The 19830-nt window shown below is 44.0% G+C and overlaps 1 protein-coding gene across 2 annotated transcripts; it reads left to right on the forward strand.

The window, feature by feature from the left end:
- Nucleotides 1–6117: 6117 nt before the first annotated feature.
- Nucleotides 6118–17583, forward strand: LOC113019671 (sodium/hydrogen exchanger 9B2-like). Of its 2 annotated transcripts, none has more exons than XM_026163466.2 (13): nucleotides 6118–7048; nucleotides 7982–8084; nucleotides 8231–8401; nucleotides 13012–13154; nucleotides 13237–13364; nucleotides 14529–14610; nucleotides 15300–15393; nucleotides 15474–15580; nucleotides 15664–15813; nucleotides 15949–16057; nucleotides 16248–16384; nucleotides 16860–17034; nucleotides 17155–17583. In XM_026163466.2, the coding sequence occupies exons 1-13, from the start codon at nucleotides 6869–6871 to the stop codon at nucleotides 17241–17243; spliced, it is 1668 nt and encodes a 555-aa protein (XP_026019251.2). In that variant the 5' UTR covers nucleotides 6118–6868; the 3' UTR covers nucleotides 17244–17583. The 2 variants fall into 2 exon arrangements, with proteins under 2 accessions (XP_026019251.2, XP_026019250.2); XM_026163465.2 differs by having other exon boundaries at nucleotides 17158–17583.
- The last annotated feature ends 2247 nt before the right edge of the window (nucleotides 17584–19830 follow it).

A 19830-nucleotide genomic window follows, 5' to 3' on the forward strand; every position in this document is an offset into this window, starting at 1 on the left:
GTGACTCACGGCGTGTCTGCAGAGGCGTCACGTCTCTTTCCACTTCCTCTAGTCCAGAAAAAGAGATAAATAATGGAGATGTTGAGTGTCAGAAGTATCTTTAGATGGAGATTAAATAGAATGTGCTCAGACTGGAGAACTGTGCTCTGGTAATAATAAAAAGCCTTAAAAACACACTGGTTTAGTTAAAGACGAGCACCGTCCCAATAGGCTTGCTACACAAACAGGTGCACATTTTTATCAATTGTGCTTCCTTCAAAAGCTACCTGGAGTTAGTTGTGTGGGTTGTAGAGGGTCCCTTCCCCAATAAATAAACACAGAGAAAGTCTGTTAGCTGACAAAGACTGAGCACAGAAACCACACTTCGAGTGCAATTACAGTGTGTGAATGTGTTGCTTTGCTTTGCTCACAAAATATTTCAAACACAAGATCAGTGCTAACAAATATTCTCTAAAAACCCAGGAGATCATTTAAATCCAAGCAAACTGTCTATGAACAGATGAAACCCACGACTCCGAGTGTGCTGCAAAGATCCCACCAAGAACAGAGGTGGAAATAACCTGAAGAAGGTACCACAGAAAAAGATGGCAGTGGGGGTATCATCATTGTGGTATCACCACTTTGCTGTCCTGCAGTAAAAAAATATAAACATATGAAGCATTGCTCATTTACTCGCAGTGTCAGCGTTGTCTTTTTCCATTACATGCTTTATAGACTGTATAGATAATGTCTACGACTGAAGTAGGCAGTACTTTGATTTTGCCTGGAAGAGTCGAATAATCCATAAAACCCGTGAGAGCACAACCAATCACAACACACAAATATCGTTTCCATGCATGGATGTTTTCAAACTGAAATGAAAATGCAATTATCATTTCACTTTCACATTCTGGGTGTTCCTACATTCACCCATCTACCAGATATATAAAAATGTAGTATTTTTTTTATCAAATATTTGTGTACGCCATATAGACTCACTCACAGTGGACTATGTCACAGCAAACAAAGAGCAGAGAGCCAAGAGCGACAAAGGTCCCTGCATTTCCGTTGTTTCTGTCATCGGGTTTAAAACACCAGGACATGACCACAAGTTTAATTCATACTTAATACAATATGCACAGTCATGAATACGCTGGCAGTGGTGCTGGTCACATCGCAGGCGCTACATGGAGTCACTACAACAGTCTAAATGAACAGGTTTGCAGGTCCAGGTCACTGCTGTGTGCATTTAAGCAGAGATGCCCAGACTGTTGACTTACAAGGAAGCACCTCAGCTGGGAGGCATCCACGAGGCATGATAGTCAGGTCCCTGAACCACTTCAGCAGGCTCCTGTGGATGTGGACAGCCTTCAGAGGCAGCTCATACCTGCAACCACAGCTCTCAGACAGGTAAGAGCAGATCAGTAAATCAGCAGCTTTGCATTCACATTCAGGTCTCTCTCGACCACAGATAGTTACAGTGCCCACATTACTGCAGACGCTGCACCGATCCATCCACCAGTCTCCTCCTTTCTCCCTCGCTCACAAACCCCAAGATACTTAAACTCCCTCATTGGGGCAGCATCTTACTCCCAGTCCAGAGTGCTGCTGCCGTCCTGTTGTTCACATCCTCAGTCTGGTAACCGCTGATTCTCCAAGCAAACATCTCAAACAAAACAAAGTAGAACGTCCAAACATCTTGTCTCACTTGGCGAGCATCACAAACAGTATTCGTCACAACTTCCTGACTCTTAAGAAGATAATACCCTGATGGTTTAATAGTTAGTTGCAGAAGCAAACCACTAATCCTCAGATACGGCGTGCGTGCACAGGTGTGGTTGTTGGATCACAAAGCAGTGGTTTCATCGTTTCATCGTGCCTCTCAGCTCTGATTTAACTCCTCACATGAACATTTCAGTTTCTACAAAAAGGTCAAAGCTGGCCGTCACCTCAGCACCTGCGCGCGGCGTGTTAACGTCAGGCGTCCAGTGTAAATGCTGCATGTGCGCACACACGGACACACACCTGCTATTATGTGTATGATAATGTTTGTGTCTGCTGCCCTGCAGCCTGGCATTAATACAGAGGACTCAGGGTTACTGCGACCTGTGTTCCCATAATGCCAGGCTTTACCACGCGTGTGTGTCTGTGTGTGACGTCTGTCATTCTGCACAGCGACAAACACAACAGAGTTAAAACCGTCTGTTGTTAACACGCGGCAGACACTCGCTTCCTCCGTCTCTTGTTGCTGCTTGATGACTAAGTCGCCTGCTGCTCTTTGTTCCAGTCACACAACTTTTCATCAGCTCAAGGTAAGAGCCTGAGAAAATGAGAATAATTCAGCTTTTATGGGTACGTGATGGGAAGTGTGTGAGGTTTCAGTGAAGCTGTCAGCTGGGACTGGAGGGAACATTTGTCCTTTGTTTTGGGTTTACGTGGAGATTTCTGTGATGGGCTGAAAAGACCTGAAGTGGAAATGGAGAGTAGTTGGACTATACTGTTTTACTTTTGCTTACGCACAATTAATGAAGCAGTGTGTTGATCAAGTACTGAGGCCAACTATTTATTTTACTTGAAATGCCAATTTTCACATTTTTAAGAGAAAAAACTGCATATTTATATATATGCATATATTATTTATATATATTATTTTAAAAAATAATTTCTATTAGAAATAAGTTAAAGTTTGCCTGATATGTCTTACTCCTGCATCACTGTATTTCCAGGTAAAACTGCACATTGTATGTAACTTTGCTTTTCTGAAGGCTTCAGTTATTAGTCATGCAGTAGATTAAGAGATTACAGTAAGGGTGGCGTTAAAGATGAAAGATTTCCAAGTGTAAGCTTTTTCTAATCTGCTAAGTCTGGTAATCTATAGTGAGGATTATCAGCATGTTGACAATAACAATCATCAGCTGGCATTAAAACCTTTGAAGAAGTCACTCCGGGTACTTCTTGAGTTTGGACTTCTTTTCAGGTTCTTGGAGAAGTTTCACTGTTTATCCATCCAAGAGGTTTGTTCAGGTCTAAAAGCTGGTGGAGACTCTCAGGTATTTACTCGTTGTTGGAGAGTCACCTTGCAGAGGGTTCAACCCTATAATCATGAGAATCATTTGGGGTCACAGGGGCCAAGGTGGGAATCAAGGCGTGGGTCACTGAAGTGAATTTCTTATGAGTCGCTGATCGCTCTACAGTCATGTGAGGCATTGAGGCATTAGGAGCACATTGGCTAAGGTGTGAGTGGAGATTAAATTGGATGAGAAGGGATCTCAGGACAGCATTAAGTGGAATTTCTGGTGAAGCAGAGGTGGTGCGTTCACTGTCCACCGCAGTCTTGGGATAGCCTGTCTGCCTGCAAAAAGCTGATGTCAGATGGAGGCGGTGCACAAATGGAGGCCTGTATGTGGACCGACTAGTGTGTGCGTCACTCTTGCTTGTACTGCTGTTGGTCCATTCATCAACCGCAGAGAAGAGCGAAAGGGTTGCAGCGGGCAGATTTGATTGGTAACAACAATGAAAAGTGTCCGTGATTAAAGGTGTTGGTGGGACTAAAGTGCACCTACTTACATGATTACAGGGCGGCTCTGCGAGTCTCTGGACCGCCTGCAATGTGTCCATGAGCCTTTAGAACTGAAATATCCTCTCAGATGAAATGTGGAACATCTTTAATAAAATTTTAAAAAGGTGAATGAAACAAGGATTTAGATGAGGATTTTCTGAATGGTCACACAAAGTAAACTGACACCGTCCATTAAGACGTTTTAAAAAGTTTATTTGGGTGCTCATTTTGTTCATGATTTCCATGACATTTTCACTATTCTTACTTGAATAGACTGATTGGACTTCAATGGCATTTAGCATTAAGGACTTTGTTAGTTTGAAATCAGACTTATTTGAAATATTTAAATGTGGCTCCTCACATATATGAGAAGAAATGCGTGATTGTTTCAGATGATGGATGAAGAGGCCACCAAGCGTTACCTTCGGGTGAGCGACGTTGGGCTGCAGCAGGAACAGGCTGAGGTACCACCGACTGTTCACATCACACAAAACATCCACCTATTAAAACCACACACGTGGAGTCACGTGGCCTACAACTTTATCTTTCCTTCTATTTCTGCTCTGACATGGTAAAGAAAACACAACTGCTCCAGCCATCAAACTAGCCCAGTACGTGTGACCAGTTTGTCATCCAAGACTGGAGATGGTCACTTTAAAGTCTGTTTGAGATAACAAACTGACAGGGTGCTTCTTCTGTACCTGTGAAATCTCTCCCACACCACTGGCAGCTTGAACAGGTGATGTAAGGCAGGATGGATCCACGCTCTGACCCTGCCTGAATGTTGCAACAGAAACTGAGACTCATCAGACCAGGAAATGTTTGTCCAACCGTCTACTGTCCAATTTTGATGAGTCTGTGAATTGTAGCTTTAGTTCTTAGCTCTCTGGAGTGCACCCAGTGCAGACTTCTGTTGACTGTTAGCTTCAAAGTTCAACACGCTGTGCATTCAGAGGCGCTCTTCTGCATGCCTTTGATCTAGCGTTGCCTTCTTGTTAGCTTGAAGCAGTCTGACCTCTGACATCACTGAGGCATTTTCATCCAGAGACTTGAAGACCATTGGATGTTTTCAGATGATTCTCTGTAAACCTTAGAGTTGGCTGTGTGGGAAAAATCCCAACAGATCAGCAGTTTATGAAATACTCTGATAACCAAAGTCTCTTTGAGTTTCAGCAGGTCATCTTGAGTCGTCACCAGTGACTTGCTGATGTAATATTTGCATTCATGAGCAGTTGAACAACTGAATAACTGGCACAAGTTTCCTGACTGACAGTAAAACAAGTGAGTGAGAATAAGGACCAGAGAGACCTGCCTGAGCTGTTGTAGCCTCAAAGCCAGACTTAACTATTAACTATGAATATGGGAATGCAGAGGCCAAAAACCAACAGCCACTCAAAGCAGAGCTGCTAAATGACCAGGAGCCATTGACCTGGAACTTGAAATGCTGACGGGCTGATGATCAGATGGATACCTCTGTTCAAGAAAAGAGGGCAGAGGATCTAAGACTATTGATAGTAAATCATAAACCATGTCTGCCATATATGCACTAAACAAACAAACACAATGTGTGACACTTGAAATACAATAGGTTGACAACACTTTGTGTAAAGCAGGATTTCTTACGTATTTCATAGTTTTAATGCAGCGTGTTGATATTTCACTCCTCCACCGTCCACCTCCAGTTGGCCCTTGGCGCTTCAGTAAAGGTCATTTTAACCATGTAAAGTGAATGAAGGCCGGAGCAGTAATGCTATCACATGTCACAGTGGACCAATGTATGGCAACGACAGATCATAAAACAATTAACAGATTTAGAGGTACAGATAAGCTGCTATTTGGTCATAAAAAGTTGTTAAGTTCATGAAATTGGATCACCAAACATTAAACACCCGTGTACTTGTTCGGTTATTCTTAGAAACAAAGTCAGCTTTACGTGCATGGCTGTCTGTCACATTTAAGCTGTAAATCACCCATGTGGCTGCAGAGTGTTTAGAAATCATCAAAGTTCTTCTGAAAAAATAAAAGGTTGGATAGATCAACTGGAAACCAGCGGACTTTAGACATTAGTGAGGGTCCAGAGCCATAAAATGTCGAATGTTGACATTTTTCATGATCTGTATGTGTGTGTGAGAGGTGGACAGTGTATCTGCTCGTTTAGTGACTGATGGGATAAAACAATAACTGTTTGTCTAGTAAACAGACAAACAGGAGGAAAACAAACAGGAATAGGTGTGCGTTCCTCTTTGACATGTGCTCACTCAGTCTCACGGTGGAGGCGTGGCCTTCCACAGGTTAGTGGGGCAAATGGGCAGACCAACAACAACCAATACCAGCACACCATAATGAACACACCCCAGTTTCTTGGCTGCGTTATCTGACTTTTAGGAGGTATGTCAGTAAGGAAGCCATCACATGACCCAATCAGAGATTACACCACACAACTACGTCACAATATTCAATAAAGGTTTTTGACCTTGGTAGTCATACGATATAGTAATGAAAAAAATAATCACTGACAAGTTTTTGCAGCACGAGTCCAATTAATGTACTTGGTTCACAGCAGTTTGGTGCCTCTGCAGACGTTGTACTAACCTGCAGGAATGAGGTGGCTGGCCTTGTACTAGTCAGACTTTTAAAGCATGACTTTACTCAAAAACTGCGAAAGTAACTTTGTGGTATTTAGTTTATAGGTGATATATATGTTGCAGGAAGCTGGATAAGTGGTTTAAATAATGCATGGATTTTTAAGATGTAATACAGAAGAGAGTTGACCCCATATGTTATGAGCTTGTTGGCACCTTCTGATCCTCCAAAGATGAGGCTTGTTATATATCTAAAGGGTGACCATAAATTTTTCCATCAGGGCTTTCCAGCTTTGAAATGACCAGCCTGAGGAGATAAGGCTCACAGAAGTATTGGTGTTTTGCTGTGATTGAATCCTTTATGATCTTTTACTGCCTTTGATTGTCTTTTTGAAATCAGCTTTCAATTATTTTACAGTGCTCTCTGTTTTTGGTGGTTCTTCCATACCAGTTTTATTTCTCTTTACTTTTTTTTTTTGGTTTTCCTATTTCTTTCTGTTCATCTCATCACTTAAATGTTATAATAAAATTATTACTATTTTTAAAAAGATCTCTGAACACGAACAAAGTCCTGCATCTCTAAATCAGCAGTCTTTTGCCAACTTTTAAAGAAAATCTAGGAAGTATTGAGCAAAACATAAAGAGCAAACAGAGTAACTTCTAGGGCCTTAGTAATTCGTCAACCATTGAAATTCACCTGCTTCAAGAGGTTTGGCTGAAGAGGACAAAGGACAAAACCCTACAGCCCATGTCTTTAAACCCATTCTATCTCTCTCTCTCTCTCTCTCTCTCTCTCTCACTTTTGTACACATGCACGTTTCTGGTAAAGGTAGGGAGTAAAGTTCAGGCTGGTCAAGAGGACAGAGAGATCACCGTCCTGCCCCGGAGGAAGGCGGAGGAGCCGGAGGAGCCGGACGACACGACCACGGTGAGTGTGATTCACCTCTGAGCTCTGAGAAAGGCCGTCTATTTATAGAAACCATATGCAAGTGTTGGGGCTCTGTAATTTTTAAGGTTTAGACTGAATGTAGGTGGACAGATGAGAACTGCAGCTAACCTCTGGGCAGTGGGCTCTACATGTGAAAATATGTGTAAAACACTTTGGAGTCAGAGTGAAGGAGACCAGCATGCATACAACGAAAAAAAAAAAAGACCAAGAATTGTTGTTATTAAGGCAGTTTCTACCCATTTATTGGGAATTTTCCTTTCCAAATGTTAGAACATAAGAATTCCAAGGACAAAATTCATATAAGACACTTAATTTGAAGGGTAACACCTTATAGTTACTGAATCTGTGCTCTTTTAGCAACTACAGATGGATCGAATGCAACCTCACTCTAATGAAACCTCAGCAACCTGGTTGTAGTTGAGGGTTTAAAGTTCTCATGAATATTAATGATAATAAAGTTTGTGGTTTAGGCGTTGTGTCCTGTAAGTGCTCAGTCACACAAGTGTAGAGACTGGTTGGCGATGTCCTAGAAACAGTCCGTTGCTAGGGAAAAATGAAAATTCACCATCTGGTTGCTGGAGTTTGCTGGCAGACACTGTTTAACTTATTGCTGAAGACTCAGTAGGTCACTGCGCTGACCGAGAGAAAGGCCGGTATAAAAATGGAAATGAAAAAATGTATATTTCCCAAACAGCTGGTCAGTGGTTGTTAGCTGTCTCTAGGTGAAATAAGTTGCAAGTTGTAGGTTGCAGCAAAAATGAAAACGTTTTTCTTGAAAGACAAATGTTCTACATTTGGCAATAGTTCAGACAAGCTGGCGTCTTCTATGCAAACTACTGGTGTCTGCAGCAATCTGTTGCTGTGACCAAATGAATGATGAATATCAGAAACTGAAAAACATCTAATGAACAGATGAAGACGCCATCATCTGACTCTTCCTGCTGCGCGTCCTGTATCAGTCTGAAGGACAGATGTCCTCGACCTCGGGGAATCATCAACCTGCTCATCACCAAAGGTAACGAACACTCATGATGCCTGTGTGTTTGTATAAGGTAACATCCTCAACTATGTGTCTTCATTAAATACTCTACCTGACCAGCAGCACTGTGTAAATGTGTCCTGTCACACTGAATCTTAATGGGATGTCACATCTGCTTGCAGTGTGTTTGTTTGCTCTGATGTTCGGAGTCGTCTGGACCATCACGGGAAAAGAGTGTTTACCTGGAGGGAACCTGTTCGGCATCATCATCCTCTTCATCTGTTCCGTGCTGGGAGGGAAGCTGGTGGGAATGATCCAACTGCCCACACTGCCCCCCTTCCCTCCACTGCTTGGTACAGCCCAATCACTCATTCCTTTTATAGTTTAAGCAAGTAGAGCTGGGCGATATGAGATTTTTTCATATCACGATATGTTTTTTTCATTTCAGGCGATAACGATATACAGTATATCACGATATAAGCCAAATAACTATATTTGTAAGATTTAAATGTGCCGTTGCTCACAAGTAAAATGTGAAATAATCAGCAGCTTGTTTTGATTTAAATATTTATTTCCCATAATAAGTTCAACAGGGCAGATGTACTTAAAATGAGGCTTCAGTTTCAGATAAATAAAGGCAAATATTACAAACTACACAAAAGGTAGCTGCTAAAGCATTTAAGTTTCAAAATAGAACTCCTCCTTGAATCGCTACCTTATCATGGTGGAGGGGTTTGTGTGTCCCAGGGATCCCAGGGGCTATGTTGTCTGGGGGCTTTGCCCCCTGGTAGGGTCTCCCATTGGTCCTGGGTGAGGGACCAGACAAAGAGCGATTCAGAAGACCCTTATGAAAAGATTATCGAGGGAACAGTTTACCCTGCCCGGGATAGGGTTACCGGGGCCCCGCCCTGGATCCAGGCCCGGGGAGGGTGCCCGAGGGCGAGCGTCTGGTGGCCGGGCCTTAGTCCATGGGGCCCGGCCGGGCACAGCCTGAAGAGGAGACATGGGCCCATCCTCCCGCAGGCCCACCACCCGCAGGAGGCGCCATAGGGGTCGGGTGCATTGTGTGCCGGGTGGCGGCCAGGAGTGGAGGCCCTGGTGGACTGACCCCCAGCTGCCAAGGCTGGCAATAGGGACATGGAATGTCACCTCTCTGGTGGGGAAGGAGCCTGAGTTAGTGCGTGAGGTTGAGAGATACCGGCTAGAAGGTGCTCCACTTGGAGACTCTGTTGTCCTGCTGGGAGACTTCAATGCTCACGTGGGTAACGACAGCGAGACCTGGAGGGGCGTGATTGGGAGGAACGGCCTCCCTGAACTGATCCCGAGCAGTGCTTTGTTATTGGACTTCTGTGCTAATCACAATTTGGCCATAACGAACACCCTGTTCGAACATAAGAGTGTCCATAAGTGCACGTGGCACCAGGACGCTCTAGGCCGTAGGTCGATGATCAATCTTGTAATCGTATCACCAGACCTGCGACCATATGTTCTGGACACTCCGGTAAAGAGAGGGGCTGAGCTGTCAACTGATCACCACCTGGTGGTGAGTTGGATCAGGTGGCGGGGGAGGACGCTGGACAGACCTGGTGCACCTAAACGCGTAGTGAGGGTGTGCTGGGAACGTCTAGCAGAGGCCCCAGTCTGCGAGATCTTCAACGCACACCTCCGGCAGACCTTCAACAGCATTCTGAGGGAGACTGGGGACATTGAGTCCGAATGGACCATGTTCAGCGTCTCCATTGCCGAAGCTGCTGCATTGAGCTGCGGCCGCAAGGTGGTTGGTGCCTGCCGCGGTGGTAATCCCCGAACCAAATGGTGGACACCAGAGGTGAAGGGAGCCACCAGGCTGAAGAAGGAGTCCTATCGGGCTTGGTTAGCCTGTGGGACTCCGGAGGCAGCCGACAGGTATCGACAGGCCAAGCGGAATGCGGCTCGGGCAGTGGCTGAAGCAAAAATTCGGGTGTGGGAGGCCATGGAAAAAGACTTTCGGACTGCCTCGAAGAGATTCTGGCAAACCATCAGGCGTCTCAGGAGGGGAAAGCGGTGCTCTACCTGCACTGTGTATAGTGCTGGCGGAGCGCTGCTGACGTCGACTGAGAAAATTGCCAGGCGGTGGAAGGAATACTTCGAGGACCTCCTTAATCCCACTGACACGTCTTCCGAGGAGGAAGCAGAGTCTGGGGATGAGGGGAATGACCCGCCAATTTCCGGGGGCGAGGTCACTGAGACAGTTAAACAACTCCTTGGTGGCAGAGCCCCTGGTGTTGATTAGGTCCGCCCCGAGTTCCTGAAGGCTCTGGACGTTGTAGGGCTGTCCTGGTTGACACGCCTCTGCAATGTTCAGGGGCAGTACCTATGGACTGGCAGACCGGGGTGGTGGTCCCCATATTTAAGAAGTAGGACCGGAGGGTGTGTCCCAACTACAGGGGGATCACACTCCTCAGCCTCCCTGGGAAAGTCTATGCCAGGGTGCTGGAAAGGAGAGTTCGTCCGCTAGTCGAACCTCGGATACAGGAGGAACAATGCGGTTTTCGTCCTGGTCGCGGAACACTGGACCAGCTCTTTATCCTCTCCAGGATACTTGAGGGTGCATGGGAGTTTGCCCAACCAGTCTACATGTGTTTTGTGGACTTGGAGAAGGCATTCGACCGTGTCCCTCGGGGTGTCCTGTGGGAGGTGTTGCGGGAGTATGGGGTGTCTGGCCCATTGCTACGGGCCATTCGATCCCTATACAACCGTTGCAAGAGCTTGGTTCGCATTGCCGGCAATAAGTCGGACTCGTTCCCGATGGGTGATGGGCTCCGCCAGGGCTGCCCTTTGTCTCTGGTTCTGTTCATAATTTTTATGGACAGGATTTCTAGGCGCAGCCAAGTGGCGGAGGGCTTTCGCTTTGGTGGCCTCAGAATCTCATCTCTGATATTTGCGGATGATGTGGTTCTGTTGGCTTCATCGGGTGAGGGCCTCCAGCTCGCACTGGAACGGTTCGCAGCCGAGTGTGAAGCAGTGGGAATGAGGATCAGCACCTCCAAATCTGAGGCCATGGTTCTCAGCCGGAAAAGGGTGGAGTGCCCACTCCGGGACGGGGATGAGTTCCTGCCCCAAGTAGAGGAGTTCAAGTATCTCGGGATCTTGTTCGTGAGTGATGGGAGAAGGGAGCCGGAGATCGACAGACGGATTGGGGTTGCAGCTGCAGTAATGCGGACGCTGCACCGGTCCGTTGTGGTGAAGAGGGAGCTGAGTGTAAAAGCGAAGCTCTCAATTTACCGGTCGATCTACGTCCCTACCCTCACCTATGGCCACGAGCTGTGGGTAGTGACCGAAAGAACGAGATCGCGGATAAAAGCGGCAGAAATGAGCTTCCTCCGAAGGGTGGCTGGCCTCTCCCTTAGAGATAGGGTGAGAAGTTCGGCCACCTGCGGGAGGGGCTCAGAGTAGAGCAGCTGCTGCTCCACATCGAAAGGAGCCAGCTGAGGTGGTTCGGGCATCTGACAAGGATGCCCCCTGGGCGCCTCCTGGGTGAGGTGTTCCAGGCATGTCCCACTGGGAGGAGGCCCTGGGGCAGACCCAGGACACGCTGGAGAGATTATATATCTCGGCTGGCCTGGGAACGCCTTGGTGTTCCCCTGGATAAGCTGGAGGAGGAATGCTTTACAAACATTCAGAGATGGACTTACACACTTGCTTTACTTCTCTCGGGGATAACTTTGTCGGAGATGAAATGCCGGGTTGCTAGCGAAGCTCCACATGCTATCCAGACCACCGACAGGTCCCGCATGCCACAGCCGCTCTATCACGTGATGCATACTGCTCCGATGTGCTAATGTTCTGAGGTGAGTTACGCGTGTTGCAAGTTTTGTGAGGTGCTTTCGTGATATTTAATGGATCGGATTACATTTTTTATTTTTCTCCGATATCCGATCCAGTAATTTAGGTCAGTATTGGACCGATACCGATACGTAATATCGGATCGGTCCATCTCTAGTCGGCACACTCATTTCCTCCATTACCCGGCCGCTGGCTGCTTTCCAAACAAATACACATGTGCGGCTTGGCACTTGAGCTGTACGTAACAAGTTAGGTGACGTGACGCTGCGGCTGTGATTGGTTCGGCTCTGCGCTGCTTAATTTGAATTGGCTATTCATTTTTTATAAGAGAGGAAGAGAGAGAGAGATGAGGTCTATCGCAATAGTTTCATTTTTCTATCGGGAAAAGTTATTTCACAATACATATCGTTATCGTTTATCGCCCAGCTCTAGTTTATAAAATCTGTGTTAAGAGCCTCTGATGTAGATCTTCCCAGCAGCTATGCTTGTGTGTCTGTGATGTGCTGCAATATGCAGCATAAACAGTAGAGGGTGGTTTGTGCTCTCTCTTGGAGTTCATCCATTCTCCTTGAGTCAATTAAAAGAGAAAATGGTGACATTAGAAGTAAGCAAAAATGCAAAGGTGGAAACACTGGACCAATCACTGCTTTGAGGAGACGTAGGTCCATTTGATGATGATTTAATAAGACAGTGATTAGGTAGAACTTTATAATACAGCATATGGCTGTAATTCCCCTGGAATTAAATTGATTCTCTGTGTGTTTTATCTGAAATTTTATCTTGGCCATTTGAATAGTGATACACACCAACATAATAAGAAATCAAAAAGGCAAAGCGAATCCCCTTAATAATAAAGCCTGCATCTCTAAAAGTACAGCATAGTGTAAATTACTTAAATATTGATACACTACTTAAAATTACTGTAATTATTTTTTTAATTCCAGTAAAACACGAATTGTTACCCCTTTATTATAACATACTGTATTTTCCAGGAAGCATTTGTAGATAAAAAGAATTTAATTGTAATTTCAGATGCATGTTGAATCATTGTATTTTGCTAGCACAGATTATGTTAGCTGGGGTACTTACAGGTGTGGCAACCATGTAAAAACCTGTGTATGTGTGTGCGTGCGTGTAGGTATGCTGCTGGCAGGTCTGCTATTGCGTAATGTTCCTTACATAACGGACGCCATCTTCATCGACACTCACTGGTCTGCAGCTCTGAGGAACATCGCCTTGTCCATCATCCTGACCAGGGCTGGTCTGGGCCTCAACCCTGAGGTACGTGTACATTTAAATATCAGTCTAAGTTAAGTTGCACACAAAATCAAATGCAGTCTCTTAACTCTGTGTTTGCATGCAGGCTTTAAGTCGACTGAAAGCAGTGTGCGTACGTGTTGCAGTTGGACCCTGTATGGTGGAAGCCTGCATTGTTGCTGTGGTTTCTCACTTCCTGCTGGGTCTGCCATGGGTTTGGGGTTTCATACTGGGGTAAAGTGCACACACACACACACACACACACACACACATAGGGATGGGTACCGGTATCCGGTGCCATGATGGCACCGGTTCTGACATAAACGGTAGTAACCAGACCGAAAAGCAGCGCACATTTCGGTGCTTTTTTTTCCTGACCTGTGATACACTTTGAATTCTAGCCAATCATTTTACGTTTCCGAGGATAGTGGGCGGGCCCAGGTACGTAGGTTCTTTTAGAGCAGAGCTACAGATTAAAAATGCCCAAGGCGAAGCGGTCAAAAGTCTGGCTGTACTTCACAGCAAAATATACAAACTCAGCAGCCTGCAACAAGCGCCTTAAGCTGATACTGTGATACTGTCAAAGGAGGTAAAACCTCAAATCCGATGAAACACCTGGCGACGCATAGCGTTTTTTTTTTAAAAGCCGAGAAATGCGCCGTATTTGATAGCTTGCTGTGAGACCTCACACCGAGCGCATCTACTGTGGGTATGGTGCCTGTTATTGGACCCGGAGTTAGCAACATCCCCCAAAAACACAAACAGGAGAGTCCTGGCCCCTAGCCCTGCCAGTGTAGCAGAAATGATGAGGATGATGATGCAGCAGCATCCGTTCTTCTTTGTGTGAGTAGCTTCATGTTGTTCGTGTGTAATTTACGTTGAGTAGGCTAACCACGTTATTACATTAATGCATGTAAGGTGAACTAGCAAACATCATCATAGCTACATGCGGCTGTCTTCTTGTTTGATGGCAGATACTCCCTTCACCCTGGCCAAAAAGGCTAAAATGACCAAAGAAAAAGTGGAAAACCGCTAAACATGAGAAGTTTTTGGATAAAGTTTGTATTTATTCCATTGTTTAAGCACTGCTTCCAGCCAAGAGTGATACCATATATGCACTATAGCTGCAGAAAAGGCTAACATTGTTATCTTTTTACAAAAAAAACAGCTGAACATGAGAGGTTTTTGAATTTTGTGTTCTCTATTATTTAAGCACCGGTTTGAGCACCGTTTAAGCACCAGCACTGTTTCAAAAGTACCGGTTTGGCACCGGTATCGGATAAAACCTAAACGATACCCATCCCTAGACACACACACAGAGCCATTTCTTTCTGTATGACTAGATTCAAAGTAAGTAAAGCGACACTCATTGTGCCTGTGATATTTGTGTTTGTGCAGTTTTGTACTGGCTGCCGTTTCTCCAGCAGTTGTTGTTCCTTCAATGCTGCTTCTGCAGAGAGAAGGATATGGAGTGGAGAAGGTAAATTATCACCCGTTACTATCATCACTACATTTGACTGATGAAAGGTTCATCCTGCCACAAGGGGCAGCGTATGGGTGGAAAAACAGATGAGCCTGAGATGAATCTATAGACATGACACATCATCTGTGTAGGCTTATGCAGAGCAAGTATAAAATAAAAATAACAGCAGAACCACCTGCAGGACTGTAAATATTACATAACAATTGACACCATTAATAAAATCAATATAGGGGCCTCTAGAGATCCTCGAGCTCCATCAACACATTCTCAGTGATTGCTAAGCTTCCTAATCATGCTCTACCCCCTTTACAAGAACCCACAGTGACCTCTAGGAGACCCACAGTGGTCCTTAATACCTCATACAAAGTCACTAAAGCCAGCTTAAGCAACACTTGAAACTTTGATAGGATACTGATTAAGTAGCAATACTCTTCTAAAAGCGTTGTACACCTTATTGGTTTTCACAACAACCCCAATACCTATAATACACCACTAGAATCCCTTCAGCTATTTCTCAAAGCGTTTAATCACTTCAAGTCTATTTAAAGGAAGGGAAAGCATCACCAAAAAGATCTAGGGCTCCTCCAGTAAAGCTCCTCAAACCCAAGAGCTTCCATGGGAGTCAAGAAAGATCAAGTCTTCTGCTCTAATATGAATCTTTAATGTCACTGTGTGTTGTTCTTCAGGGAATCCCCACCCTCCTGATGGCTGCTGGAAGCTTTGATGATATTCTCGCCATAACAGGATTCTCTACTTGTTTGGGAATCGCCTTCTCTACAGGTCAGACAAAATGTTTCTGTCCTGTGCTGTTCAGTTCGTTCTTTTCTAGTCTACATGGTCTCGTTGTGTTTGTCCTGCAGGTTCTACATGGATGAACATACTGAAGGGTCTGCTGGAGGTGGTGGGAGGCATCGTAGCTGGTATGATCCTGGGCATGTTCTTGTACTGCTTCCCCAGCAATGACCAGGTCTGACATTTTTTTATTAATAAGATTTTTCCTTTTTTAATTGTTCATAAAATGTGTCTTTAATATCTTCTGTCTGATCGCAGGAGGATCTGGTATTGAGGAGGACCCTCATGTTGCTGGGTCTGTCCACATTTTCAGTCTTCTTCAGTCATGTTATAGGTTTTGCTGGAGCTGGAGGTCTCTGTACACTGGTGCTGGCTTTCCTGGCTGCACTGGGCTGGAAGACTGAAAAGGTATCATATATCAGGATCACTTTAACCTGCATCCTGCCCCTTGGATTTTGTCATGTTTACCCTAAACCAACCTGTCTTTTAATGGCTGGCACCATGGAATGTGGTTAATCCAGGTATCTCTAACTTCACAATCAGGCACCAGTAGCAGAAATGGTGGGTCGGTCATGGGATGTATTTCAGCCACTTCTCTTCGGTCTGATTGGAGCTGAGATCACGATTAAAGCACTCAGCCCAAGTACTGTGGGTAAGAACATTATGCTACCAGTATATTTCAGTTAGACTTTGCTCCATTTGTGTCTAGATTTTGTTCTCAGTTACTAGGAGCCCAGTGGGCCCAGTAATCAAAGAGCTTTAACCTGCAGAGCAAAAAATTTCACGGCTTGAGGAAAGTTAAGATACTGGTTTCCTCTTTGTTGTTGTGTCTATGCCCTTAGGTCTGGGTATGGCCTGCATTCTTATTGGTCTGGTGATCCGTCTACTTGTCACCTTCCTGTTGGTTCATTACGGAGGATTCAGCTTAAAAGAGAAGCTCTTCATTTCTGTGGCCTGGCTGCCTAAAGCTACTGTGCAGGTCTGTGAGTGTGTAATCCTGATATTAGACTGCTAGAAGATATTCATTTTTCAAGAATAGTGTGCCCGACTTTATTAAACCAGAACTAGAAGCACCTCAGACTTATCCGGAAACTTCTGCATAAAGCCTCTAAACACTCCTAAAATGCCACTGGTGGTCAAAACAGCTACTAAGATATCATATAGATTTTTCTTTGTAACCACTGAAATCATTAGATTGTAATGGTGTTGATTAGCTACCTACATGGCTCCTGAATTCTCTTTACTGACTTCGAAAACCTAAATTACTACAATAACCACGCAAAGAAGTTCTAGTTCGCCATTAGTTATGATCTAAAGGCCTTTAGATCTAGATGACTAAGAACTAAAAAAGTACCGTTGTTTCCCTTAAAACCACCTCTGTGATCTTAACGATAAACTCCTTCATTGTTAATCTGCACTTCTCCTGAGCAGTTATTTATGTCTGTATGTGCTAGGCTGCCATTGGCTCCAAGGCATTGGACATGGCGAGGGAGGAAGGGGACGAGGCCTTAATTAAGTTTGGTTTGGACGTGCTAACATTAGCGGTGTTAGCCATCTTGACCACAGCTCCAGTTGGTGCACTGGGTATCGGACTGGCAGGACCACGTCTCCTGGCCCGGCAGGTCAAAGGTCAGCAGGCATACACATCTACACACTGTGTAGTGGCTTACATCACTGAACAGTGTCAGATGTAGTCATATGTAAACAACATATGTCTTTTCTTCCCCTTTCTAAAAATCCCGACCTCAGCAGAAGAGACGGAAGGTGGAGCTACACCATCTTACCGCAACGGGGTTGTTCAAGAAAAAGACAACGGGACTCTCGAGAGCAAGCTATGAAGCATCTGAGTGGAAAAACTGACTATACAAAACTGTATATACAATATATATATATATATATGTCCACACATTATGTAAATCATAAACAGAATTTAGCTGCAGTTCATTTATATAAACTGGCTGTCAATATCTTCTATTTTCTCATATGCTCAGGTTAGAAACTGTAAATGTGCAAATGTTTGTGTAGTGTACTATATTGATATTTATGCATTTTGGTAAAGTGCAATGATTAATTTTACATTACACTAAGATTATGTTATCAGCTCATTAGCAGTGACAGAATCTATATTATGAATTAATTTCTGGCTAGCTAGTGTTAACATAAAGCGTATTTGCCACACCAGGTTTCATTTTCTTACTTCATTTTTTATTTTCTTCTGTTTGTCTGTTGCATAAGTGAAGTACAGCTGAGGTCATTCATCATATGGGGACTGGCAGATAGTTTAGCTAGCATGCTAATCTGATGTGTTGGAGTTTAGCTATGGTGGAGTAACAAAGGCAGACTTGATGCTGGAGGTCAGGTCTTTAAACTGACATCACATTCTTTCTGGTGTCAGGTTTGGTTATAAGAAGCTAAAATGTTCATTTTTACTGTTTTGTGTGCTTAAAACATGGTTATTTACAAAAGCGAATATTGGATACAGATTAAGTAATTAATGGCAGTAACAGATAGCTTCATTAAACAGCTTCAAATGTGCAAGTGACTAATCTTAACTGGGTGGGTAATCTATTGTCTAATGACATTTTCAAAGATATATTAATATATTCTTAGATAATATTCATACAAAATAATCTGAATGTTTATCTTTGAGACACACTTCATTACACGCACGGCTGCCAGCCTGGAAGCTTGTATCAGTAATCGTGTAATCATTAAGCATGCTGTAATTGTGTGATGTCCTATTGATCAGCTGTAATTGTGTGATGTCCTATTGAGCTTTAATTCAAAGCTCAATAATCATTTATCAATAAAGTTAGAATATTAAAAAAGGTTTCTTTTTTGTATGCATCAAGACTACATGCTATTTACTTAAGTTATGGCAGCTAGTCCCACACAATTCAGTCTTAATTGGTAAACGTAATATAACTAAGGTTTTAGGTTCTGCTGGGATCACATGACGAAGCTATGACACACGTATCTGAACTGATTATGAGCTCACATGGCCACATTCACCACAGATGTCAGTGTGTCATGATTCTTAGGGCACAGTTATCTACAGTACCAGCCTGCACCATGGATCCATGCTTGATCTGATGTGTTTGATTGTCACACTTTGTGTCTGGCCAGTGAGTCTGTTGAGCGTTTACCATTTCTCCTTCACTCTGTGGTTCAACTGATCCAAGTGATTCCACCTAAGATTACGTTGGTGATTGTGAAGGTAAGATCTCCTGATGCTTTTCCTCTCAGCTGGATGTGTGTTTTGGATTTTCTACTGAAAAACTAATGATAGTCCCATGATTGGTATCAAGTTGGCCCTAAAGATGAAAAACATGACATGTACTTTAGTTTCTTACTCAAATCCTTGTCCACCAGCTGCTGCCTGAACACACTGAAATTTAATGGATGTGGAATGAGCCTTTTAACAACCACCAAGTTTCAAGCAACTCATCTAGAGCTGGAGTTTTATTTTAACTGTGTAAATGGGCCTAACCCTAATGAGGGATCCATGGCAGCATTGTGTTTCTTTGCAAAAGTATTTGGTTAAAAGAGTGAAGAATTCTAAGTATATAGCCAGCTGTGTGTAGTCAAAAAGCCCACACCCATACAAACCCAGTGATAAAAGTATCCATTGCTTTTACGCAGATTGTTTCGTTTGTTTGTTTGTTTGCTTTTTGAGTAGATGTTGTGAACAGGAAACGAGCAAAAGCCGAGTTAATGCTAAGGGACAAAAGCATACTGCAAATTGTGAAAAACAAGTGTTTACAAGTGTAAAAACAACGCAATAATGCCACCTAGAGGAATTTCAACGCAGGAAATATAAACAGTAAATGGCCTGTATTTGTACAGCACTTAACTTAGTCCCTAAGGACCCCAAAGTGCTTTACACATTCAGTCACGCACACATTCACACACTGGTGATGGCAGATACATTGCAGCCACAGCTGCTCTGGGGCGCACTGACAGAGGCGATTTTCAAACAAACCGACTAGAAGATGAAAATACACAGAAGCAGTCTGGTTTCAGTATTAGAGGAAAATCACATTGTTAGGTTCATTTTGATCAATGTTGTCATTGTTGCACTTACACTTGTAAACCTTGCCTTAAACTGCATGTTGAGATATTCTTCTGTTCCTCCCCTACACATCGAAGCAATTGGCTATAGTGTTAAACTGCAGGCACATTCCAATCTAAAGGTTCTGGTTGTCTTATCTGTAAAGGATGATCATCTGTGCTTGTATGTGGTCAGCCATTAAAGTTAAGCCATATAAAAGGGTGAGAGGAGATGACCCTTTGTGATCAGCAGGATGTCACACACACACACACACACACACACACACACACACACACACACACACACACATGCTCGCACATGCATAAACATGCACACACACATACACATGCACACAGTGCTTTAACTGTTATGAC

Source organism: Astatotilapia calliptera, chromosome 3 (genome assembly GCF_964374335.1).
Source record: "Astatotilapia calliptera chromosome 3, fAstCal68.1, whole genome shotgun sequence".
In the NCBI taxonomy this organism is placed as follows: Eukaryota; Metazoa; Chordata; class Actinopteri; order Cichliformes; family Cichlidae; genus Astatotilapia; species Astatotilapia calliptera.